This window comes from Camelus bactrianus, chromosome 14, assembly GCF_048773025.1.
Source record: "Camelus bactrianus isolate YW-2024 breed Bactrian camel chromosome 14, ASM4877302v1, whole genome shotgun sequence".
Classification (NCBI taxonomy): Eukaryota; Metazoa; Chordata; class Mammalia; order Artiodactyla; family Camelidae; genus Camelus; species Camelus bactrianus.
In genome coordinates, this window is record NC_133552.1 from 55723711 (window position 1) to 55736488 (window position 12778).

The window sequence follows — 12778 nt, forward strand, 5'->3', positions numbered from 1 at the left end:
GAAAAGAATCAGAATACATAATATTGTATTTCATTTGTCTCTGTTCTTTATGAAAGTGTTTTTTTGTTTGTTTGAAGGGCACTATGGTACACTCATGACACAGTTTCCCTTCATTAATAGCTCTCCCTACAACTCTGCGTTTCATCATTTCATTTTATTTTACTGTTGTTTCATCTCTTTTTATAATATACTCAATAGTTTGATTACCAAATTATTGTGTGACCTTTTACAACCTAATTTAAAATAACTGTAAGACTGGGGTTATGGGAGATAATTTTATTGATGTGTTTTATAATTAATTATATATCGACACAGTCCAGTATCATATTTAGGATAATTATAAAATGTAATCACTAGAATATCCACAGTAGGTGGCTGCTGCCTAAAGCTTTCGTTTTGAAATACAACTTTTACTTACTGATTACTGCCACCTCCTTTAATTTGTGGCTAAATCAGTCTCTGTCCTTTCTGTGGAGAAATTGATTTGGAAGCATTTATTATTTGAGTAAGATAATAAAATCTTTGAAGTCTTTGAAAGTGAGATGATTAAAAACAACAGATGACAGTTGAGAAGATGGTTACACACTTCTTTTCATCAGTTAATATGGCTCATGATTTTCCCACTGCTTAATAGGCTTTGACAATTTTAAGGACAGTTTAATCATGAAATGTTTTATTTTCATTGTAATTTGAACATGCTAGGAGGTCTGAGGGTTGCCAGGTTTCCCTTTTGGAATTGAGCCTTTCTCTGCAGTAACTAGTCTGTAACCTACTAGCTTTCATTCTGGGGGAAAAAAAAAAGAAAGGAAAAAGAGAAACTATAAAAATACACTAGGTGTTGAGTCAAATATTTAATGTCATTATCTTTTATAAATAATAAACTCACGATTGGAAGTTATTTTCTTAGTGACACTTTTTTTTCCTACCATTAGTGGGTTATGAATGATTAATAAATAAAATTAGTAAGAAATTACTATGCATGTGACTTCTTTTTGATGTCTATACTTTTTGTGTCTGATTCTAGGAAATACATATCTTTAAAACTTGTGTGTTGTGTGTAATGCCTACCTCTGACCAGCCATTATCCTCGGAAAGCTAAATTGGGTTCAGTAAGCTGAGCATTCCCATTTAGACCCTTAGGTCAGTTTTGATGTATTGAAGTCATTTACTGTCTGGAGGAGATGGACGAACGGTTTTAATGTGACGACTAAGCCTTTTCATCCTTTACCTCTGCTTGTGTTACAGAAACCCTTGAAACACTCATCAGACAAGCAGAGAATTACACCAGCATACTTTTCTGCAACACCTACAGGAACATGGCCTTGGAGGCTGCTGCTTCCATCCAGGAGTTCTTCACTGACGTCGGGCTCTTTTTATTTGGTGCGGATGTTAATCCTGAAGAATTTGTAAACAGATTCTTTGACAGTCTTTTCCCTCTAGTCTACAATCATCTCATTAACCCTGGGGTGACTGACAGTTCCCTGGAATACTCGGAATGCATCCGGATGGCCCGCCGGGACATTGGTCCGTTTGGTAATATTCCCCAAAGAGTCCTGGGGCAGATGGGGCGATCGCTGCTGCCCAGCCGCACGTTTCTGCAGGCGCTGAATCTGGGCATTGAAGTCATCAACACGACAGACCACCTGCGCTTCTCCAAAGAGTGCAGCAGGGCGCTCCTGAGGATGCAGTACTGCCCTCACTGCCAGGGCCTGACGTTCAGTAAGCCATGCATGGGCTACTGCCTCAACGTCGTGAGAGGCTGCTTGGCACACGTGGCAGAGCTTCACCCACACTGGCACACGTACATCCAGTCGTTGGAAGAGCTGTCGGATGCCATGCATGGGACATACGATGTTGAACATGTGCTCCTGAACTTCCACTTGCTCGTTAATGATGCTGTGATGCAGGCTCACCTTGATGGACAGACAATATTGGAACAGGTAAGCAGCCGCTCAACGGTTACCGATTTCTTAGAAGTCAACCATTAGCTGCACACAGAAAGCGTGCTGATTATAAGCGCATCATTATAGACTTTCAGTTACGGCAGCTTTCCCAGGTAATACTTTGGGAAGTAGTCTGAGAATGCGTGGGTTGTCATAGTCAGTTCTAAATATATTTTACATCTTACATCAAAATCTTGGTTAGCTAAAATACCAGTTTCTCCTCTAGGTAGAAGTTAGTTCGGTGAGGTAGCGAGGGCTCCATTTTAAAATCAGGAGTGCGTAGACTTGAATCTGCAGTCTGCCAGTAATTCTCAAGTCCCTGAGCCCCTTTGAGCCTCAGTTTCCTTGGTGAAAAGAGGAAAATAGTAACACATAAGTTTTGGAGTATTCTTTTTCGGGAAGATCAGCAATAATGTAGGCATTCTACCTGCTATGGTGTCTTGTACTCCAGAAATGGGTAGTTATTGTTAGTATTTCAAACACATCTTTAAATAGAAAATGCCAGTTATATATTCATTAATTGAAGACTTGATATCTTAGATTTCAAAAGTGTTTTTTCAGAGACTCTCCAGGACCTGGTGCAGTGCTGGTGTGATGATTTTTCAAAACATGGTCTATACAGCATCCTGGTGTTTTATTCCAGGAAGACTTTAAGAAACAAAATGATCAAACCTAAGGGTTTTCTACTTCTCTCACCTTCTGTAGAACCACTTAAAAAAAATATTCACAGGCCGTTCTGGTAATGGTTCTCGTATCCCATACAGTGAAGTAGGACACGCTGGAGCTGTTTATCCTAAATCTCCTGTCCTGAAATGAAGTTGTATTCCTTAGTGCAGACAGAATGTGTCTCCCCACCCTAACACTGATTTACTGAATTAATAAACATTCTCATTATTGACTTTGTAAGTCAGTTCCTTTGATTAATTTCCAATAGAAATTGAATATGAAAATCTTTATGCCCAAGCACATCACCTTCCTCCCCTTTTCTTCCTTGCTTTCAGGGTCTTTGCAATACCTGCGTGAGCCTATATGGTACTTTTATGCAAGTGAGCAGTGGTGCCCTCTTTAGGTGGATGTCATGGCGTGATGTGTCTTGGCAGGTAGAGTGTGAGCTGGATTTCACTTCTCACTCCCTGATCCATTCAGCTGGTGTCCCGGCCTTTCTGCAGTCTCTTGTCCCTTTATGGAGACCATGCATGCAACCAGAACTTTTGGGAGGGACATAATAAACCAACTCAAAATAAGGTTTATAAAAGCTGTCTAAGGGTTCCTATATTTCATAGTTATGAGGAAGAAACATGTAGGTCCAGGATACAAAATAGCAATATTATGATATTGAGTATCTCCAGAAGGGTAAACAGGCACAACAAATCTGAAACCAAGTCCAGGTTTGAATTATTAATTTGTGGCAAGCCATTTAACCTCTCAGTGCCAGAGTGTTCTAATGTACACAAGTGAACAGATTTTTAAGACTCTTTTTTATTATGCATGTATTTTGGAGACCTGGAGGGCCTTTTTGTATCCTTAAAATCAATCACATAGAAAATTATCTCTTTTTTTTTTTTTCTATTTTAAAGGCTCCACTAACATAGATTTGTAATTAGGTAGACATGTTTTCAAATCCTGAGTTCACTGCGTATTAGTCATGTGATCTGGACAAGCTCCTAAAACCCTCTGGGTCTGTTTTGTGAAGAAGGGAGTGATGGTTTAAATGGGATAACAGAAGGCTCTGATGTTGGAAGGCACTTGGTACCTGGGAAGCTTGCTTTTACTTTCCCTATTCTGGGGCCAGCTCTGAGCAAACCTCGGTGAAGCAGGTTACTTTAGTATCTTAAAGGATTAGAATCATCATCGTCACTGTGTTTTATAAATAAATTTTAACACTTTTTGTCATATGCAACTTCTTGGTGGATTTTCAAAGAACATCCTTTTCTTTTAAGCAAATAGAGCTATTTCGTATAATAAATGGTCCTATAACTATCTTGAGAAACATCAATTATTACTAATTAATTGTAGATTCTTTTCCAAGTTAAAAAAATAACTGGGATTCTCTTTAATACTTATGGTGACAGAAGGAGAAACTGACTTTAAATTTCTTGAAAATTGACTCATTAATATTTATTTCTGCCAACTTCAAAGTGATTTATAAGCTGTTTATCAAGCTTTGATAACCTGTTCACACATCAATGAATTTAACAAATTCAAAATAAATTGCTGGTAAGCCAGCAAATAATGACTTTCTCATATTCCCAAAGCAATCTCTGAGATCTAGTACTTTCAAATCTAGTCCTCAGTAAATACATATATCCACTTTGAGAAATCCAGAGGGGTACCTGATGTATCATACATCTGTTGGATGAATTTCAACTGGAAAAAAAAAAACTGGAAACATTTTCAGTTTCCTGATAAAATCATAAATATTTACAATTTGGTTAAACCAGTAAAGAAACAAAATCTAATTTATAAGAGAGTATTTTAATTTTGTAATTATTCTGGGGACTCAGACAAAAATCTAATAAAGCATTAACAGAGAGCCATCAAAGTATGGAGATTAGAAAGTACATTCTTCTCTCAGACTGGATTTCCCATGTGTCTCTACCACTTAGAAGCTTTGAGTTTGGGCACTTGATTATTTAATCTTTTTCTACTTTAGTTTCCTCTTTGGTGAGACAGGTCAAGAACAGTACCTACATGGTAGAGTTCTTGTGAGAATAAGATGTGTTTTCATGCTTAGACTAGTGTCTTGTCCATGGTAACTATTTAAAGCCTATGAATTATTATTACATTATATTCTTTATAAATACTTCATTGATTTCTCTGGTATTTTAAATGCTTTCAGAGAGAACACCTCTTTCTTAATGTGGTATAGAGTTCAAAAAAAATTTTAAAGAGGAATTTGATGTAAGCAAATAATTCTAAAGATTTGCCTCAAATGAGAAGAAAAAGCTGGAATGTTTAGAAAACATTATTCCAAAGTCTATAATGTATTATAATATTAATGAATATTAATTGCTAATTATTTGATAGAAATGATATGATTTCCTTGTTAGGAAATAATTGAAAGATTTTTTTTTTGGTAGAAAATGAATGAATGATTCCTTACCAAGAAAACTTGATAAAAACTTGATATTAAAAAAAATTCTATTTACTATTAATTGAATTCAGCATATTATTTATTAATATAATTTAATGCTTTAACTTATTAGAGGAACATAATTCAGAATCTGGGTTAATTTCAGTGTTTGAACATCTTCTAAGTGGAACAAATGCTACCAAGAAACTCAGCTGAACACTGATTCTATAAAATTTTAGAAGTAAAAAGTTTTTTTCCAGCCTTATTGTGATATACTTGACAAAATAAAATCCCTCCTTAAATATTTGGTAGAATTCAGCAGTGAAGCCATCTAGTCCTGGCTTTAACTTTGTTGAGAGCTTTTTTATTACTGATTAAATCTTCTTACTCATTGATCTGTTCAGATTTCCTATTTTTTCATGTCTCGGTCTTGGTAGGATCTATGTTCCTAGGAATTGTTTCTCCCGGGTTATTCATTTGTTTGGCTTGTAACTGTTCATAATAGTCTTGAAATATCCTTTGTATTTCTGTAGTGTCACTTGTAATAGCTCCTCTTTCATTTTTAATTTTCTTGAGTCTTCTCTTTTTTTAATTAATGGAACCAAAGATTATTCATTTTTAAAAATCTTTCCAAAAACTAGCTCTCAATTTTGTTGGTATTTTCTGGTCTCTATTTCACCCATTTCTGCCCTGATCTTTGTTATTTCCTTCTTTCTGGTAATGTTGGGCTTAGTTTGTTCTTTTTTCTAGTTCTTTGAGGTGTAAAGTTGGTTGTTTACTTCAGGTCCTTCTTTTCCCCGAATGGGGGTGTTTATCACTATGTACTTCCCTGCTTTGCTGCATCTCGGAAGTTCTTGTAGGCTGTGTTTCCACAGCTGGGGCTTGAGGGTTCCCTGCAGGTTGTATGACACCGTGCTGGGTGCAGAGTTTACGGCAAGAGTGTGTCTCAGCTTGTCCTACTGGCCATGTGGGGATTTTCTTGCCTGATGGAGAAGTCACCCAGCTAGTTTCTAATAGAAATCAGTTTTTCTTATCTCTTATCTGTGCACTATTAGTAGAGTTTCAGCTGGTTGCATCTAAATTACTTTAGGAAAGCCAAGTACTTCAATATTAATACCTATCAAAATTGAGTTTAAGGTGAATTGTACACACTAATGCACTCTAATTAAGACTACATTGTTGAGATAACTAATATCTGATCACTTCTTTGCTGCACACCTACATTTATCTGAATCTGTAAAATGAAGCCTAATGAATCAATCACGTGTTGTTGCGTGGCTCAGTGATATCTTTATATATAAGTTGAAAGGAACATTCAAATGGATTATTTATGGTAAAGCACAGGTTTTTTTTCTATTTCTTCTCTAGTGTGATATATATTTTCCTAAAAAAAAATCATTGTGTATTCAATTTTACATAATAGGGATTATGGGACACATAAGGTTGAAGCAGTTACTCTCAAGTCTCTGTCCTCAAAACAGCTCCTTGTGTGGTGGGAATGGTGGGTGGGACACACATCCCAAGGATGGGGGAAGTGGGGAAGGAACTTCTGGTTGCCTGGGTCCAGCTCACCCGTCAACTGACAGTCATGTTCTCTCAGTGACAATGTGTAAAAAGCCAAGCAGACGTTATTTTTGAAGTTTATCTTTTTAGGAGCTTTCATCCATGTACATGTTTGTATTTGGTTACTACAGAATACAGCGCTGTGACCAAAGATTATAAATCAGCCACCTGTGGGCACTTTGTGGGTAGCTGGGCAAGACTTCATTAAAAATACCTTCATAATACATTTAAAGATGTCATGTTTACCTTTGCCTAATTTTTGTTAGCTAATGTGCTAGACTAATGTTGAACTTGTAAGCATTATGTTGTTCAAATGAGCTGGTTCTTCTGAGAAGTAAGACTTTTGACAAGAAAAGGGGAAAGCCATAAGAATTAAATTAGCACCAATCAAAGGGGGAAAATGTAAGCTCCTTGGGTAAAAGGCAGCTCTGACAGAATCCAATGAAAGTGGGCTAACCAAATCCAGAAAAATCTATAAGCTAATAGAGAAGGAAAGGAAGATCCATTAGACCATGAGAAGGTCATCCAGTCCAACTCAGCATTCTGTACAGAGATCACTTTGAAAGGTTTCACCCACTTAATTCTACATACTAAGTAGTGATAGGGAGCTTGCTATTCCAGAACTGGTGGCACTAAGCATGTAGTAATAATTAGTGGGTTTTCCTTTCAGTGCTAGGCCCATTTATTTCTCTTCAGATGTGAAACAAGACAAAATTTTTCGGACTAGAGGCAAGTCAAAGGGTAATTCTATTGCCCACTGATTTTCTACTCAAAGATTATGACATATTGAGATAGTTCTGTAATATTTTCAGCCTCTCCTGGTAAGAATTTCCTTTACATGCCTGATTAAATCTGAATCCTTCATCTTTCGGAGACCTGCCCCTTGCACACGTGGATTGTGGGCGGTGGGGAGGTCCAATTTGGCCCTTCGATAACCTCTCTTGAAATGATTGGCAGTGGTGACGGCCAGTCAAGGCCCATGTACCTCATATGCGGTAAGTCTGAATGTTTTAGGAACATATTGGATAACAAGCTTGCATAATTTAAGGATAGATATTTCATAAGACTTTGAAAATGTTGCATGATTAATTTGTGATTTTTACTTTTCTGAGAAAGATTACTTGAGAATGATAACCATCATTCTTTATTTCTACCTAATTTCCTGAGAAAGAAAAAAAAATTATTAGATGTTTTATGAAGGCCTGAGGCCCTATAGAGGGAAATCTGGACAAAGATCTCTGGGAATAGTGGTTCAATATTTCTAGTTGTTGGAGAATCCACCCTTATGGTGGGTGGATACCTGCATCTTAGGTTACCATGCATGGTACTCTAGGTAGGAATGCTTTGAAGACAGGGACTAAGGCCATCTAGATGTCAGATATTTGAAGGCTCTTACTATGCCTTCTTGCCTGATACCTTCTTCTTTCCAGGCGTCTGACTCCCTTTTATTCAGTTCTTCTTTATATGCTTTCATGTTAAGATCACTATTGTAACCACACAGCCCTGTCTTTCTCTCCTGGAGGACCTGCTGACTCAGGATGGAGTTGGCCAGACTGGAGGGAGCCTGGGGACTGACAGCTGGTACTTGCCAGGCGAGGATCTTTTCATCTCCCACCATCAAAGCCGGGTGCTTCTCCTTCCTCAGGCTCCTGGTGTCTGGAGGACTGCAGTCTCAGACCCCCAAGTGTACTTTTTAGAAAATCAGGAATGGAAGGATAATTTTCAGAACCGTTAAATTTTTTTCAATTTTTGCATCATGTATGCATTTGCTTTGTTATGTTACTGAAGTTTCTTAGTGATAATAGAGCTCTTATTCCAGTAATATGAGCTTTTGTCTCCCGGGAATAAGAAGGTGTTAACAATACCCAGTAATTCTTTTTGATTTTTCTTACATAATTTTTGCTTGAATTTTATGAATGTGTAGCTATTCATATTGCATCACTGATGTTCACAGATGGTTTGAAAAAGTTATCCTCTACCTTAAATGGGATAAATTCTCTCTAAATTGAATACTGCATAAAAATTTGTTGGTTTTTTTCCTTGATGAAGTTCAGCAAGGATGTGGTATTTCTGTTGGAGTTTTTGCTTCTTGCTTTCTACCTGGGTGTTTTCTGAATGCAACAAGGCTTTTTTGGTTGGAGATTTTTAATTCATTGATTTTTAAGGCACATAATTTTTAAGTGCATTTATGATTTTAGTTTTTGCAGTTAATTTTGTGCACATTTGCTGTCTTTTTTTTTTAAATTGAGAGTTTGTAAACTGGTATTAACTCTGTCCTGTAAATCAGCAATCCTTTGGCTTCACCAGTTAAGAGTTATCCATTTTTTGATGCCTTCGACGTATCCAATTTCACATTCCCACAATTCATGTTTCTCCCCCCAAGAACAGCAGCCTGATTGCTTATCTTAGCAAGTGTTCACTTAGAGGCTCAATCAGACTCTCTTTATTATTAAGACCTCGTTCTTAGGCAGGGTTTACAAGAGGTTTTTTTTTTCCCTCGAAAGTAATTCTGCCCTTTCTTTCCTTCTACTTTTGAAATTCTTATGAAAGCAGCTTTATGCCTTTCTGAAGATTGGTATTTATCTCCGAAGTCTCTGTTAGTGCTGTCTGAAGCTGTTCTCCATTCTTCTTATGGATTTCGAAGGCTGTTTTGGTTGTAGCTTTGCTGGATTTGCTTTGATGCAGCTCCTAAAAAAATCTTGCTTATAATGTCAACGATCAGCTGAACTTGTAAACATTTAGATTTTTCTCTTTTCTGTGCTTTCTATGAGTTGGTTTAAGCTCAAGTAAAGAGAAGTAGCTTTCCAGCTCTTTCTTCGTGGTCTTCACATTTACCATGATTTAAAGTCTCCAGACTCTTTTCAAAGTAGTGAAACTTCTCAATAGTTTGATGTTTTTCCTGTATAAGGACAGATGCTCCAGTGGGCAGTTCTTTATATCCCCTTGCACAGTAATAAAAAGTTTTAATCACCAAACCCTCACTCTAACTATGAAAGCCATCATCTCTGACAGTATTTCTTGGGAATCTGGGCTTGTGCTAAGCTCCCTTGGCTGCATTCCCACTCCTGGGCATGGAGTCTCCAGGCTCAGGATCACACAGAGCATCATGGCCATCGGTGGACCTTCCATGGCCCCCAAGGCCCCTGATGACTTTTAAAATCAGAAATAAAGCATCCATGTCATGTATTACACTCCCCAAGGTAGTGTTTACATGAAGGCACTAATTAATTTAATTAGACAACACATCAGTAAAAAGTAACCTAATAAAAATGGGCATAGGGTTTTAAATAACAGACATTCTCCAGAGAAGATACATGAATGCCTAATAAACATACAAAAACATGTTTTGCATCATCAGTCACTAGGGACATGCAAAAAATCACAGGGAGGCAGTGACACGCCACAGCCCCTAGGATGGCTATAATGTAAATGATGACAAGTGTTGAGGCTCAGGAGAAATTTAAACACTCACACATTGATGGGAGGATTGTAAAATGGTGCGGTTACTTTGGCAAACAGTTTGGCAGTTCCTCATAATGTTGACCATAGAGTTACAGTATGACCCAGCAATTTCACGCTGAGGTATATATCCAAGAGAATTTAATACCGTAAGTCCACAAAAAATTGCATAAGGATACTCATGGCAGCTTTATTTGTAATAGCCAAAAAGCAGAAATGACCTAAATGTTCATCAACTGATGACTGGATAAAGTATTTTATAGCCATTCCATGGAATGTTATTTGGCAGTATAAAAGGATGAAGTACATGCTGCAATATGATTGGACCTTGGAAACATGCTATGTGAAAGAAGTTAGTCACAAAAGAACACATATTATGAGATTCTGTTTCTGTGAAATAGCTAGAGTGGCAAATTCACTGAGAAAGTAGACTAGTGGGTACCAGTGGTTGAGGTGGGGGAATGAGGAGTTAACTGCTCATACATATAGGATTTGGGGGGGAGGGAGCAATAAAAATACTGTAAGACTACAAAGTGATGATGGCTGCGCATCTCTCTTCATACGATAAAATTCACTGAGCTGCATATTTCAAAAGAGTGAACTTCATGATACATGAATTATATAACAATAAAGCTGTTACAAAAATTTTTAATGTATCATTTTGAAAATTGACTCATACAAACTGAAAGCCAGTATATTCCAGTGAATAATCCATGTATGAGTTTGTTCTATTTATTGGCCTGTGCTTCTGGAGGCTTTGGGAACACAGAGGAACAGTGTGTCTTTTCATTTGTCATCCAAATGACACACTAAAAATGTTTTTAGACATTTTATCACTAATGCTTCAAGGTCCTTCAGAGAAAAAAAATTGTCTACCCTTGTCTTAAGGGTGTTTTCCTCACGGGCAGTAAACTTTTAGACCTTGAAAAACTGTTTCTCTCATTCAAGAAAATTTAGGGTCAAATAAAAATAGATAAAAATGGTGGATAATCTTATTTGGTTATCTAAATATGCAACAAATGTCTGTTGCCTGCCTTCAGTGTACCAGGCAGTGCTAGACACTGAATTTATACCAACTGAGCTTGCAGAACTTACAATGGACTAACTTATTTTTCTGTAACCATATTTGCATCTCAGGTCTGTTCTCCACAGAGAAATCAGGATAATCTTTCCAAAATATAAATTATATTATACTTAAAATCTTTCAGTGGCTTCCTATTAACCTTAGAGCCTAAGGTTAGAGCCTAAAAGCCTTTATATTGACCTCTAATGCTTTGCATATCTGGCCTTTACCCTCATCTTGAACCACTTTTGATAATTCTTTGCTCTAGCTGTGCTGGGGTTCTTTTGATTCCTTTAGCAGACAGTCCTTTCCCTTGACTCCTGTCAGTTACATTTTCTGGAGAACAGGCTCTTCCCAGCCACCCCTACCCTCCTTCTCTGACCGATGCTTTGCTGCTAACTCATTTTGGTCTCATCTGAGATGCTACTAACCCTGGGAAGGTGTCTAACCTCCAACCTAAAAGGTTAGGTAACTATGTATTATGTTCTAGTAAAACTATAACTTTTCCTTTACTTCATTTTGTATTCATGCAGTTATTTAATTATTCATTAATATTTTATATTCAATTGTCTGTGCCCAGAAGGCAGAGACCATCTGTTGTGTTCATCATGGTATCTCTAGAGTCTAAGGCTTGATAGACACATGAGTCCCTTGATGAATACTTGTTGAGCAGCAGTAAATCTGGCCTTTCAGCTGCATTGCCTGGGCTATTGGAATTGTCTCCAAGTTGATCTCTCTGTTCCACCTCTGCCTTCTTTGTGTCTATATGAAAAAAGTCCAGACTCCTTAGCATGGTGTGCAAGGTCCTCTGGGTCATGATACCACCCTTTCTCATTCATCAGTCTCATTCCATTTCTCCTGACCTACCCTCCTCCTCCTGGCATCCGAGTTCCAGATTAAAGTACATCACCCACTCCCCTCGGCCCCACGTGGACTGGATTATTCTCCTGCTATGTCCATCTCACCAATGAAACTAGAAGCTCGTTCAGAGAATTCACTGGATCTTTTTCATCTCTTTATCCCCAGTGCCCATTAAAGTGTCTGGCAATATTTGTTGAACTGAAATGACCTCCAGACTCCACAGCAGAAACTTCTTGATTAATGCACTGAATTAGATTTAATTTCAAACATTTACAATTTTTCAATGAATCTTAAATTACTAACATTTCATATCTCCCATGGGAGCACAGCAAGACAATTGTGATAATCTATGATTCTTTAATGAATGCACAAAACGCTTCCATTAAACTTTTATGCAGATAAATACTCTGACATTATTAATGTTATATCTGCATTTATCTTAAGCCCAGTCAAAAATCCCATGTATCAAATTAGGTTATTGGAAATAAGGGCAAAGCAAAAATAATCAACGTTAAAAACAAATCTTGATAGACGTGCATTTACTCTGTATTGTTCTGTGAGCGATCCTGCACCATGCCTTCCACCTTGTAATTCTCATTCCCGAAGACAAACGTCAGGCATTTGGGCTTCTCCAGTTCATGTATTAGTTTGGTACTAGGACAACCAGAGCTGCTCAGGGAACTGGAGCAGAACTGAGGCAGACTGTCAACCGACATGCCCTTTAGACCTCTTTCTTTCTTTTTTTTTAATTGAAGTATAGTGAGTTTACAGTGTTGTATTAGCTTCTGGTGTACAGCAAAGTGATGCAGTTTTATA

At 37.4% G+C, this 12778-nt stretch overlaps 1 protein-coding gene across 5 annotated transcripts in view; it reads left to right on the forward strand.

The window, feature by feature from the left end:
* GPC5 (glypican 5) overlaps positions 1 to 12778 on the forward strand; it is a 1166213-nt gene that overhangs the window by 221902 nt on the left and 931533 nt on the right. For all 5 annotated transcript variants that reach the window (XM_074378413.1, XM_074378414.1, XM_074378416.1 and 2 more), the window contains exon 3: positions 1246 to 1940. In XM_074378413.1, coding sequence (XP_074234514.1) covers positions 1246 to 1940 — 695 coding nt within the window. The remainder of the gene's footprint in view (positions 1 to 1245; positions 1941 to 12778) is intronic.